The sequence below is a fragment of the Colletes latitarsis genome, chromosome 1, assembly GCF_051014445.1.
Source record: "Colletes latitarsis isolate SP2378_abdomen chromosome 1, iyColLati1, whole genome shotgun sequence".
Taxonomy (NCBI): domain Eukaryota; kingdom Metazoa; phylum Arthropoda; class Insecta; order Hymenoptera; family Colletidae; genus Colletes; species Colletes latitarsis.
Genome location: NC_135134.1, coordinates 56964441 through 56978912, shown reverse-complemented (window position 1 = coordinate 56978912; position 14472 = coordinate 56964441). Strand labels below are relative to the sequence as shown.

General features: G+C 40.6%; 1 protein-coding gene across 3 annotated transcripts in view; it reads right to left on the bottom strand.

Annotated features, from left to right (window-relative positions):
* Positions 1 to 7097: 7097 nt before the first annotated feature.
* Positions 7098 to 14472, bottom strand: part of Eip78c (Ecdysone-induced protein 78C) — an 87360-nt gene continuing 79985 nt past the window's right edge. For 2 of the 3 annotated variants that reach the window (XM_076764272.1, XM_076764257.1), the window contains 5 exons: positions 10721 to 10862; positions 9363 to 9787; positions 8830 to 9147; positions 8303 to 8699; positions 7098 to 7965 (listed from right to left, as the gene is read on the bottom strand). In XM_076764272.1, the coding sequence (XP_076620387.1) occupies positions 8307 to 8699; positions 8830 to 9147; positions 9363 to 9787; positions 10721 to 10862 (1278 nt within the window). In that variant the 3' untranslated portion in view covers positions 7098 to 7965; positions 8303 to 8306. The remainder of the gene's footprint in view (positions 7966 to 8302; positions 8700 to 8829; positions 9148 to 9362; positions 9788 to 10720; positions 10863 to 14472) is intronic. The other variant, XM_076764265.1, reaches the window with a different exon arrangement.

Sequence of the window (14472 nt, the reverse complement as noted above, 5' to 3'; positions counted from 1 at the left end):
TTGTATATTTTAACACTATTTAAAAAGTTTATTAACTGATACTGATCAAATAACAGTGAATCACGAACGATTTTCTCAACGAGAAGACAACTGTTGGACGTACGATAATCAGTTAGTTACGTTCCAACAGCCGTTCCACAAAGGAAGAAACAGGAGAAGCGGTCCTTGTTAATCGCGCTTTTCGCGTTTCTCGCTAGAGTATCGAGGATCGCGATCCTCTGCACTCAAATGGTCAAAAGCGTCCTATCGTCGACAAACGTTGTCCAAGTAGTTTGAACTTTTTGCGAACCGTTTTGCTTTTCTAATGCGACTTGACGGTGAAACGTTCCCATCGGGCAGCTTAGACGAAATCGATTTATAGCGGATTTTGAAAAATAGCGATCGAGAATCGACGCGCGCGTTCGCAAAGAGCCAAAGCAAGGACAAACTTTCGTCTTACAGGAGAAAATATAAAATATTGATCGGTTATTGCGACGATATGCATGAATAGAGATACAATTAGCTCTGTTTCGTTTCCCGTGCATCCATTAACAATCGCGACAGATCGCGAACACGACGAAACCTATCTCCCGTTGCATTAAAGTCCGTATTATCATCGTTGCGATCGATTCGATTGGGATTAAATTCTTTTTCTTTTCAGTTAACTTTCTTCTCGTTGATTTCCCTATCGGTGAATAGTTTACGATTGCGATACGTTCGGAAATGATGTTTAAATTTTGTCGCGGTGCTACGCTCATAAGGGGGGACACCGATAACTGCCAAACAATGTTCATTAATCCAATTCAAGGTACATATATCGAATTTCATTCTTCTTAATTTTCGACGTTAAAAGATATCGGAGTGAAATTGGAATCCGACAGTTGACAGTGTTCCCTCGTCGGTTCATTTTGATATCGCACTTTACCATGCTTACGTTTATTTGTAAACCAGAACATGATATATGTATATATATATGTACGTATAATTCCTTAAAAATTATTTATACGCAATAAAAAATAGTTCGCGGCAACAGATATTTATTGGCATTTTATCAGAGACGTGCATTAATTTAACGCGAAGCATTTCGTTGGAATTGATGTGTGACGGGAAATAGAGGAAACATATTGGACCGTGAGAGGATCGAGTATCGATCGAATCGCTGACAGATTTGTCGGATATGTCGTGAAATGTTTCGAACCAATTGGCAATCGGATGAGAGTGTGTGTGTGTGTGTGTATGTGATTAAGTACGTTCACAAGTATAACATTATGTGAAACAGGAGATAATGTTTAATAAATGTTGATGAATGAAATGAAAATACATCGCTGAATGTGTAGTCGAACCAAGCAACGACAACAATAACGCATTTATTGAAATAGCAATACAATTAATGTTCCATTATCGTTCTTCTTTAATTCACCTTTGCTCAACATTGTTTCTCACGATACCTTGTTGATGTTGTTAAGTATGCTTGTGGGTCGTATTAAAAGTAGCGCGATCTTTTATTAGAAAAATATTTTACATTCTTCTCTTTGACTCTGTTTGATAAACTTTTAAATTAAAATATAATAATCGTTTAAATCGACGGATCATTTTCAACATATTGAGCACAAGTGAATCGAAACATGTTATGTATGTATATCGACAAGGGTTGCGTATCGAATATGTACTTTCTTTTAGGAACAAAGGTAGTGGAATACATACGTTGATTACAATTTTGTACATTACTCGAACAATTCACTATGGTTTCACGGTTGAACAATACATGCGTATTATTGTCGTGTCTCGATCGAATAAATCAACGTTTCCCAATCTGTATAAGTTGCAAGAATGTTTTAAAAAAGTTTTCCCTTCGTAGAAAAGTTTTCTTACTTTAGCAGTGTCTGCTTGGAAGGAGTCAAACAGCCGTTCAATAAATAGCTAATATTATGTCCAAAGGCAGATCGCAGGTCCACATTAAGATTTCTCTTATTTTACATAAATTCTCTTTGAAAAGATATCCTAAAAGTGTTGCTGAATCGCTTTGCATCTACACGAAATAAACAGAGTAAAATCGTTTCTAGAGAATAACGATCGTTAATAGCTTCGTTGAAGAAAGCAAAGGATCAGGACAATCGTGTACCACTATATTAAATGAAACTAGCAAAAGTAAAAACAATTGGGAAACGCTGTACAAACAAATCCATCCTATCTCTGTCTGCCATCGTTTACAAGTTCTGTGCCCCATTCAGCATCGATCATCAGACACCATCGAGGTGATTGTCCATCGAAAAGTGTGATCGGAGACTGTTGGAAATCTGTGCGTGTTACGACGAAAACGACGAATTTCATCTCTGTACACCTGTACGCGCATGTATTGCTGAGACCAAATATACAGGCTGAACCGCACAACTTATTCACTCTGATTACGTTTCAATATGAATTCCTCCTTTTGTCTCGGATAATTTTATTCAAAGAGGGCAAACAGTTTTCTCTAATTGCGAGACTATCGACAACTCGCTCCGTTTCGATGCGAATTTTACGCGAATATCGTTTTAATATACAGCAGAAAAATGTTTCACAAATGTCGCGAAACTTATACATATACATATAAAATAGTTATCAGCGATAAGGTACAAACGATTAATATTAATCGCCCAAGAATCTAGTAAAGTTTGTACAAAATAGCTTTCCTCTTGAATAGTATTTTCTGCTGTATCTTTACTTCGGACTAAAAAGATGTACATTTTCTCGAGCCTGTTTAACGATCGTTAACAGGTAGTCGAAAATAAGAAATATAATTGAAAATAGAAACGTGTGGTGGAATGTCCCTTCGGAATGAATTATCCAAGACGAACGAAATTCAAATAACGAGGTTTTCCAAGTTGCGCGCTTCATCCCCTATATTACACGACTTACATAAGTACGGCAGGAAAGATGCGTGTTTTGTGTGATGTTGTGTCGTGTGTGGCGAACTGAGCGAGCGTGAACGTGTCACGTTTTACGTATTACGCGTCTGTGACACGTGATAGATGAAGGGGCCACGTTATTATGCTGATAGAGAGATTAACAAATAAATATAATTACACGTACATCGCGAGCGAGCGTGCACGCATTAAACCTAATCTCTAACAAATCGATATCGTTTTTTTTTCTTTTATAAAACAATTAAAATGAAACATTTGTACTTTAGCAGTATAGAGCAGTCGTTTTGTCGTACTTATTTACCTTAATATCATTATCGTCGTTTATATTATTTTATACATATATATGTAATATTATATTTTTTGTTTTCTTTCATATTTTTTTTTTTTTTTTTTTTTAAGAACAATTCCCGCCTCGCTTGGCACGGCATCATCCATCGTCATCGTCATCTTTTATCATCTCGATACATCGTGTTACATAGGCTGTTTCGTAAAATTAGTAATCGATCAGAAGAAAAGCGGAGATTCCACGCCGGGCGTAGAACGACCTTCTCGAACTACGATTATGTTAAAAATTCAGCTGGTCGTTTCGCATTCGGAATCGATATACACAACATTTCGATTCGTACAATGTTTCCTTGTTCACGAGTCGTTTCACGTCCGGCCTGGTAATTCACCATTGTTGGCTGCTTTGCGATTTATAAAACATCCGGTATAAGTATAGTATGCAGTCGATATTTCGCCTATACATATAAAAAAGAAGAGTACGTATAATATGTATATGCGATAGAGCGTACGCAACGAGATGCACGCTTGAGCACAACTTATGTATAAATATACAATCATAGAATCAATATCAAACAAAATCGTGATTATTGCAGAGTCCTGTCTTACGGGCGGAATATATATATATATACTATATATTTATCTCTGAAAAAAAAAAAAAAAATTGAAGGAACCGCCTCTTTTTCTTTGTTAGCGTTTCCCAATTGAACGCGTAAACCGCGAGACGAATTAAGCTCGACGCACAATTAAACGTAACGCCGATCGACAATAATCGATATTCAGTGTGATAACAAAATAATAAAATAATAATAATGATAATAATAATAATAATAATAACTGTAATCATAATACGGGATACGATTAGCTCGAATAACGTTAATAATAATGGTACATTGATTACGCAACGATTCCCACAGTATATGTACACGTATTATAGCACCATGACCGAAATCTCAAGGTTAAAAAATAACATTACACGAGGCGAAGAGCGAATGGTATCGGGGAAAAAGGAAACGAGATTGTTTTTTGGGCATTGGGAAGAAAAGCATGATTGGTAGAAGGGCGATGTTGCGCTTCGGTCGGAACACGAGAGGAGGGAAGGAAGAAGAGGGACGCGTTACGCTTCAGTTTAAAGGATACTACCTCAATTATCATTCTTATAGCTTTGTTCATTACGCCGCGCCGGCCGATCGATTTCCCATTTATTCTAGGAAACTACGGATCGGAATGCAAACGTTTCTTTCAAAGACAAACGAGCTCTAGCAACACTGTTTTGTCAATTTTATTATTCGTATGTGTTATCACAGAGAACATTTTTATATACACTGGTCACTTTGGAAATAAAAGTGATTCGTTTGCAAATAAACTGACTTCTCATAGACTTGCGATACATTAGAACGACTTGAATTTTCGTACATTTCCATGAAATTTTAGGAACAGCATTTTTCTTTCTTACGAAACACGCGAGGAAACTGTGAAAGGCGATCGACCGGCGCGATCGAGTAATCATTATATTACAATTAATATCGTTATTAAGTATTTGGCCGTTTCAATAAACGTGTTCCATTCAACGTTCACGAGAATATCGTAGAATACGCGATTGCTATAGCTCGGCGAATAAGTCGTGGGGACTAGAAATTTTGAAAAACGAATCGCAATTCAAATATCACAGGAGGAAAATGTCGCGACTTTTCACACTCTCAATCTTCATATTATTTTCTTTTTTCGCTTCTAATCAACGAAGATTATTAGGACAGCCACTAGATCGTTCGAATTACAGAATTTACGTACACGAGCATAAAAATTCTCATACATACATTATATGTATACCAAGTGACTCGATTCACATTTTATTTGAGATTTTCCTCCCTGTATGTCTCGCGATCAACGGGACGAGAATAGTAATAATTTAAAGATATTCAGCGAGAGACGATTCGCTGCGCGTGATTCTCATCTTTCTCTTTTTTTGTCTCTTTATTACGTCACTTTTTGGCGCAGATCTGTTTTGGTAGATTGTACGAGTGTCGAGAAGCATTCGGTATTTAATTACCTCCGTTTTTTTTGTTCTTTTATTTCTTTTTGTTTTAAATATAGGAATCAAAATTGAGAAAAAGGACGCTGAACTTTTGTATTCTCGCGCGAGCGCGTGTAGCTTTTGGAGAGGTGGCCTACCATTGGTTAGATCTATGCACCGTCGACATAATACGTTTAATAACTATTCTTCTTGCATATAGATTTATAATCTTTATACATATATATATATATATATTTTTTTTTTTTTTGTAATATATATATAGATTCATATTTATATTATATTAAACGATGATATCCCTTCTTTGATCAATATATTAATTAGGTATGATATGTTTATTCACAACTTGATGTGAGCGCTTAGAGTTGGAATTCTCTTTTCCTTCTAGTACCGCGAATATAGTCTTTTTTTCAAATTTTTCTTCCCTTCCAGCGATAGCGAATAACGTACCGACGTTACGTTATTTTAATTTAAGTACGACGCTAGATAAAACATTAATTTCTCTAGTGATAAACTTAGTTTTTATCCCCCCCCCCCCCCCCTCCCCCCATCCTCCCCGTTTTTCACACGACGAATGTATATGTATTATATATATTACATATCGATACGCATTATATGCTAGTCATTGTCAGAGAGTTATTAGTGTTCAAGAGTTCGAAGATTTCAAACATGCTCGCTTCAGGATTCCTTCAATACCGCGGGAAACGTTTTCTCGTCCGTGATTGTTCGCCAATGATAGTCGATCGATCGAATCAATAACAATAAATGCAACAGCTCAACGGAACAAATATTTATTATAGGATACATAACGGTTCGACTCGATTTATCTTTTCATTCTCGCGCGTCACAATATTCGTTTACCTTTATTCAAGCGGCAGACTTGATTTTTCGTCTTGAAGCGAGGGATTACTGTACGTATAATTTCTGTCCTCCTTTACACCGAAAATCGTCGATCAACGTCGATCCATTATTCGTGGATCGATGATTAAACGAAATCAAGGTACATCAAGGTTCGTTCGAATACGTAAATCTGCCGTTTTCCGCGGATCATCCTGAAGCGATGCAACAATATCTATAAAGATAAATCCACTATACTACTTGTCAAGTAATAAAAATAGAGATTGCATAGATTGAGATTCGTAGCGGATGCATCCTAGTGAGATACGTCCTATAAAGATTTCCTCTTCTTGAGCTTTATAGCGTGAAACTCTTCTTTTTTTTCTTTATTTGTATAGATCTGTATAATATGTATAAGTGTAGGTTCGTACGTGCGTGCAATCGCTCGCGTTGCAGCTGTCGCAGGTGTCGCAGCGCGCGCGATCATGCACGCAGTTCTCTGTCGAATTTACAGCTTGCTACGTGAGGGATGGAAAGATCGTTTCGGTAGTTCTACGGACAAGAAAATAATACTCCACACTTTCGATATGTCTGCGAGTTTCGCAAGCCGTTCGCGATTTGGCACGAACGTGTTCGCGAGAGATTCGAAACTGTTTCGATAAAGCTCTGCCCGCAAAACGTTCGTCCCTTCGTTCTGTTGCAGAGATGGGTAAAATCTTGTAAGGATAATAGACGATCAACGAAATCGCCCTTACAAAACATCGAACAGTTATTGGAAAAAGGTTTTACACGTTCGACTTTAAATATAATTTCACATTGTAATTTAAATAGCAGTGATTTTTTATAATATCAGAGAAAATGTTGTTCAACGTTTGCTCAGAAGTTTGCCCATCTCTACTATGTTGTAGGAAGAACGAAAGATCCGGTCGTGGAACGAGAGGAACGCGCGCGGACAGTGTTGATTAAACTGTTGCAGGCCTATCGAAGGCTGACCAAAACGTCCAATACTACTCGCCATTCCTTCCAAGAACTGATCTCTCTTTCTCCCTGCGATTGCTTGCCTATTTTTTATCTTTTTCTTTTTATCGCGGTTTCGAAGAAGAGTTACGTTCGAGAATTTTTACATTGCCGTAATAAAATCCGCTGCCGTAAATTGATCACGGTTTTGTGCTATCCATTTCCGTGCGGCGCGTGTTCGATCACTGCGCCGCATTATTGCAACAACGATATGCGCGAGACTAACCACGCGAAAAACTTATTCTCCACCTCGTCGATTGAGTATTTAAATGCTTTCGCTAGGCGTAGAGACGCTGCGTAGCAAACGGTACAAACCTCGTCCAATTGAAATTCCGTTCGCGTTTACATTTCTCCTCCGAGAGAAGAATCGTCCGTTGTTATATTTTCTTTTCTTTTTATACATATATATATATATATATATATAATCATTCCAGAGACAGAATTTCTATTTTTTTTCTTCTCGAAGCTCGGGGAATTTCGTAAGAGTCATCGAATCGGAAGAAGCTTCGACTTATTGCGTGATTCAGTGCATCCCTCGTCGTTAATTGAATAAACTTTTCTCCCTTTTCTATCGTGTCAAGAGCGTTTCGGTCGATAATCTGTACCCTTCGCCACGAAACGATCCATCTTCCGTTCGTGCGTCAATGAAACGAACAGCGTACGACAGGATCCGTAGAGATCGATCCCGCCCCAGAGGTGATAGATCAACGGCGATCTTCGCGGGTCTTTCTCCAATCGAAACGACGCGCGTCGACCCATCGTGGCCCGCTGTACACCACCGGTTGCCAGCGAAAACAAATCGTCCTCCAAGTCCGAGTCGCGTTTGTGCGATGAGGCGCTGGCAATTAGAAGATTCTTCCACGGCAGGGCCGTTCGTTTTCGTCGAATAAACTCGATGTACTCTAAAACATTCTTTAACAATGATCCACCGATTAGAAATCCAACCGACTGTCGGGTTTATGGATGTATCGAATTGCAAATTGAGCTGGATTTCACGGGACGAGGATTAAAATGCAAACGTGGATGACAACGCATGCGGAACGTGTTATAGGAAGTCGGGAAAGAAATTTACGTTACCGTTCTAAGACCTATCTTTACGCGTTTCAGGCAATGTATTTTAACGCTTCCAGAACAGTACTTTCTATTTATTTATTTGTTACAGGCACTGGTGGAGAAGATTATGGAACAACCTGAGAACTACTGGGACAAGGGCTCGAGGCGTCTTGAAAACGAAGAATACAACATTTACCTCTTCACTGAAGATCTTCCTCGCACTTGGGAATGTCGAATATCTCGGCAAAGAGGGGCGGTAGTTTGAGCTTCGTCCAGTTCCTCCTGAACCAGTCGAGAAGATTCGCGTGTCTGGCACCCAGAGCCCTTAATTCTGGTATCCTTTGGGAAACGCTCGAGATGCTGGAACAGCCACCAGCCGAGGTTGTTTCGCTGGGGACCGTGTGATTCCGCAACGCTTGCACCTTGAGCGCCTCTAGAAGACGATCCTGAAGCCTCTGCACCGCCTTGACGTCGTTCAGGCCTGGCCTTTCGCCAAGCAGAACAGCGCCGGAAAAGAGGCCCAATTCCGTGTCCGACAGTTGGTGGGCGTTTAGAGCCGATGTGAATTGCATCAAAGCGGACACAAAGTCTAGCTGTTTTGTTTCACGATAAATCAATTAACAAAGTGTCGACGATACGCGTTGGCTAAGTCGGCGTAACAAACAAGATTCCGGAGGCTCTCTGAACTGATTTACGCCCCAACAGTTATAGATGCGTTCTTACCTCGTACATCAATTCCATTTGCTGCCTAGTGATATAAGTACCATCCTCGAAAGTCATCGAACTGTCAGTGGTCATCTTTGAGATATGGCTGAGCCAGACCTCAAAGAAACCGACCTTAATCAGGATTAGCTGATCGTCTTGCGAGAGATCGCAAAATCCTGGCACCCTTTTGGCAAACTCCACCACCCTTTGCACCGACGGTGTTACTCTGGTGGCGAATTGTTGCCAAAGCCAGATCCTTTGCGACTCGACTGTTTCCGCCGTGGAGGATGCCGCCTCTGGGTCCTCGGGACTGGCGGGCTGCGAAGAAGCACTCGCCTAATCAGCGGGATTGCAAAAGAAACAGCCGTTGCTGCCGGTTCCAGCAGCAGGAGATACTGTTAATTACGACTTGGAAGACGATACGATAAAGCACTTTCTTCGAACCCCGGAAGGTCGGACAGTTTAGGACCAAGTTTACGCAAGTTTCAACAAGGAATTGTGCATGAAATTTTACCATGGATACTTTGTCTGTAAATTGTCGTCGAACTCACCGGTATTATCATCGGTTTCCGAACTATGCCCCTCGTTGATTCCTCGGTGAAGCCACAGTGAGCATGATGCGCCTGAGACACTTGAAGTATCACGTCGTACACGGCCAATTGCTTCACGTCTGCGTCCGACTGATCCGCTTCAACAACCGCAGCTGGTGGCACGCAGGCTATGGTGTTCTGACCCTGGCTGTTGTTGTTATTATTTTGGCTGGTGTTGTTGTTGTTGTTATTATTATTATTATTATTATTATTGTTGTTGTTGTTATTATTATTATTATTGTTGTTGTTGTTGTTATTGTTTCCAGAGCCGGGAGACGTCAGCTGTTGCACACCCGTGGTCGTTGTCGTTGTTGTTGTTGTGGTCGGCACCGCATCGTCGGGGCCGCGTTCCCTTGAACGCTTTGGCACCCTGCCGTATCTTACAGCTGCAAGAAACGCATTCCATGATTAAACTGTACGGTAACATTTGCAAAAATATGGATCCTATTTAAATGTAAATAAGATACGGGACCAAGGACTCGTTAATAACGCTGACCTAACAATCTTTACCCTAGAATTAAGATTTGACCAACTCGGGCTCCAGATCAACTTCAATCAAACATTTAGCAGCGACTTGACGATTTTATTACAGGCCATTCTATTAGATATATTCGTCACCAGATGATCTTTGATTGAATGATTAGCTCGCTGCTAAAGGATTGATTGAAATACTCTGCTTGGTCTTGTTTACGGCAAGGTTTGTTTGTGTCAGCTTTACCGACCAATTGATTAACAAAACCCGAACGAAACTTGAATCTATTTTATATTATAGAGTTTCTATTTTCTCGACATTGTTCCTAAAATACCTCCCTCTAAAACAGTTACACGGTTACAAGATTAACACGTATCGCGTTCAAGATAATCGCATTGAACGGTAGCGAATGCAGCTTTCTGACATCTTTATTCCCTGTAATCTAATATGTACATTCATTTCGAGGCGGATCGCAACGTTTCGAAAGCTTATTACGATTTCGCCGACAATGCGAGTGGGAAGCTCCGGGGGTTCCTATTACATCACCGCTGCGAATTGCACTGTGGAACTTTGACGTTTAATTATGCGCGCAACTTCGCTTCAGTTTGCTTTAACCACTCCGTTGTGAAGTAGTTTTACTACTTTACTCCGTAAAGGAAAAGACAACGCAGCTATTTATTGTCAAGTACGAGTTGAACTTGGTCGGGAACAAAGAAACAATAAATAGAACCGAGAGTGCAATTGTTGCGTCGAGATTGTCTTTTATTATAAAATCGTACGTTAAAAATTATTCGTGTCCTTCGTGCAGCACTGTACGATCTCGGGTATAAAATAAATCTTTACTTACAATCCCTGGACATGCCGACAGCTAGGCACTTCTTAAATCTGCAGTACTGACAGCGGTTCCGATTTAATCTGATGACGAGACACTTGCCGTCCCTCAGGCACCTGTACTCTATCTGCTTCTGAATGCTCCTCCTGAAGAAGCCCTGCAAAAGAAAACAACCATCGTGGTAACAACCACTGTAGAAAAAAAATCCATTTCCTACAATCTACTCGTTGCACACGCACACAGTGGCGTAGCGAGAGTCTGTGCCGCCGGGGGCGATCTTTCAGTTTACGACCGCCCCTCCTCTTCCTCCTCCTCTACGAAAAAAGAAATACAACATAATACGTATAAAAGTTTTTTTAAAGAAAAAGAGGAAACGACGTGTAAATCAAGTAACAAAATTGGTTTACTTCCGAAGCGAACAACGTATTATTTTTCAATCGCAAGGTGTTTATCGTAGATCTTACGTAATTCTTTATCTGTTTTAGTGTAGAAAAACTTTTCCCATATCCAGCAACACTAACAACTGCGAGAGAAATCGTGATCGTTATCTAGACGCTTGTATGCAGCGTTTCCCTCCAATGTTGCGTCCAACGAAAACGAAATAACTTTCTGCTCGCCGTGATAGACCAAAAGTGCCTCCCTCTCCGCCTCTTTTAGCTACGCTACTGTACGAACAACATTTCTACAGGTTCGTTTTCCGACGCGTGAGATTAACAATTTTCTGAGATACTGTTGTCCTTTGCTTGTTTATCGCTGGTACTTTTGATTTCCAGATCGAGTAACAGGTGTTGAACATGGCCATTTCAACGTCTGGTAGCCCAAGCAACGGTAATAATCGACAACGGCACGACATGTTAGTACGCTAAAAAATATCGTCGATGAACATTAACGCGTTGAAGCAAGGTGGAAACTTGAAAGCTACCGCGAACTTGCATCAAAGGCGGTCTATAAAGCATCGAGAACCCAATTCACCAGCCTCGACTCGACTTATTCCTTTTCCAAAGGAAAGAGAAATTCCCTTTCATCGAACAATATTACTTCCATAAATCTGACAAACGTTACGTCGAGGCAGAGCATCGAACGTAAACTCTTGGCAGTAGAACTGTCTGTGATAGACCAGGGCTGTACATCGATAAATCGTACAATTATCGTGCGATTACAGGGTAATTACATTGCGATAACTCTGTAGACGTAATCGTGGGAAATGCAATCAAATATTTTACCTAGTTGAATTTATTTTAGAATAATTCCAGGTCCGAAGAACACTTGACGAATGTTAACCACTCGCTCAACTTGTAAGGTAAGGTTTCTTTAATAGTTCCTTATTGTAATCATATTTCTAGCATCCTTGGCCCGTTTTGTCCTATAAACGTCAGTCAGTTCTAGCTGTTAATTGCAGTTTTCGAACGCTTTGCAAACGGACGACGATCGGTAGTTTCGATTTCTCTTGTTTCACTCACGATCAAACGGGGGCGGAGAAAAATGATATTCCGACCGTGATTATTAGGCGTCGATATTCCACTATCGGGACACGGGACAAAATTCGGGATAAAATTGAATTATGACCCAGAGAGAATTCTGCCAAGAAAGAGATTGCTGCGAGAAATAATGAAACATAGTTGGACACCGATTTGGAAATCTCACGCGATCGATAGGCGATGTTCTCCAGAAAACGTGAAAGTGAACGGGGCGTCTAACAAGTGAAAAAGATCAGACTTGGAAACGCGCGAGCTTCGTTTCGTCTTTAATTTCCCATTCCCTTGAGACGCGTTCGCGCGAAAGGAATACGATGTTATCTCGAAATTCGTCAGCCAGGAAACACTCGAGATAATTCAGATCGTACGCGGCTGGGATGGTAATCGACTCAGAAATGAAAGGGACGGGCTCGGTTGTGCAGCGGCGTTGCAGTCGTGGCTTAAAATTAATTACGCGAGATTCGCTTCCTACTTGGTGCGATCTCTCCGGAGCTACCTGACGCCAGGATATCGGTCGCCGTTCTGACTCATGCTCCAGGTTCGCGTTCGCGTTCGCGAGCACGCGACTAGGAAGTCGGCGAGATCATTCTTCGACATTTTTCTTTCTTCTATCGGGAACAGAATCTACGAGCTTGATAACGTTTCTCTTACGTCCACTTTCGGAAGTTTCGCCGGCTTATTGATCCTTGACGTCGCATACATATGTATGTATACATAAGTGTACCGGCAGAGTCTGGCGGGACAGATAATCGTTCCACTGGGTATCTTGTAATTACACCGGTTGCCGACGTACACTCTTATCGGTGTGTGTATGACCGTATTAGGGTGCGAAATGCGACTTTAGATGCATAGGAAATTGTTCCAGATAAGGAAAAGATGTTGGACATAGAAAGTGGGTGGTGCGGTGGTTTACGTATTTCATCGTGTGCGGCTTTGCCAGTTATTATTAACTTACCAACACAAGCGTGTGCTTTCCTTAATGGGAGATTAAATAACTCGATCAGTCGATCCTACGTCACTTTTTCGAGTAATTAATTGCACAAATTATCGGTAGTTTCATTACATGTTGTACTTGACCTGTGATTTATGTACGAAGGTGGACCGTTCCATTTCAATCAACTAACCAAACACTTCCAAATATGTTTCTTGAGAGGAAATTTTTAATTTCGAACATATTTTGAAAAGAAAACTGATTCGATACATGCACAGTCGAGGCACAGCAGGTAAACAATAAAACGGTAGTGACAATGCACGTATTTTCGACTGTATTCGTCAAATGAAAGGGCCAAAATATACATTGACTCTTTGTTTGTCCGTTTTATGGTGGAAAGCTTTTCGAGTACGTATTGAAAATAATAACGGAGGTTATTTATTTATTTATTTGGTCAAGGTGGTTCAACTCCCTATGGTACATAAAACAGAGAAAATACATTCGCTGTTGCGACAAAGCGAAACTTTGGGCACGCAATACGTCTCGGATCGTTCCAAGTTCCGGTAATTCCAATGTTTTATTTACCGAACGTTTAAATAAAGATCGCGATAAACGGATCGATCCATATAAATCGGTGGGGATACCGGGTTTCAGAAACGCTGTGTCGTAATGACTATACAGGACTATCTTGGCGCTTTGGAAAGCTCGTTTTTTCCCTATCGTTTTTCTCCGCAAACGACATTTTTACGAGCCCTAAATCCAGATTGTGACGGGCAGAATTAATCGCCGATCGGGCGGGTATTCGGTATCCTTGAAAGCTAGATCGATGTCGCCTTCGAGCGACATTTTGCAATTTTCTTGGCCACGGTACAGCTGCTTTCGGCTCTTTACGCGCAACGTTATCGAAAATTGTTTTAGCAATTCGTCGCGTTCTTAACCTTCACCCGTCCCTTATTTCCACAACTTGATCCGTCTCTGGGTTTGCTGCAATGGCAAATTTTTTCTAGCTCGCTCTTTGGTGCCCTTCGGTTCTTTTAAATTCTTTCGACGCTCGAAACCTTCGTTCCTTTTCAGACTCGAAAGAACATCAAAGATGTTCAAGTTTTTCGAAACTATTAAATCCCTTTAACCTTTCAAGCCTTTCGAGCGTTTGAAAACCTTGCAACCTAGAGCCTTTCAACGCCTCGAGCACTTTCGTATCCGTAAATACGTTCTCGCAGCTTGTCAAGTTTTTCGAAATTTTGTCAAGCTTTCCTGCTCGTTGAATCCTTTGGAAAGCTTTGAAATCTTTCGAGACTTCCAGGCTTTTCAAGACTTTCGAAACTCTTTAAAAGTTGCGAGCCACTGAAATTCGTTACGAC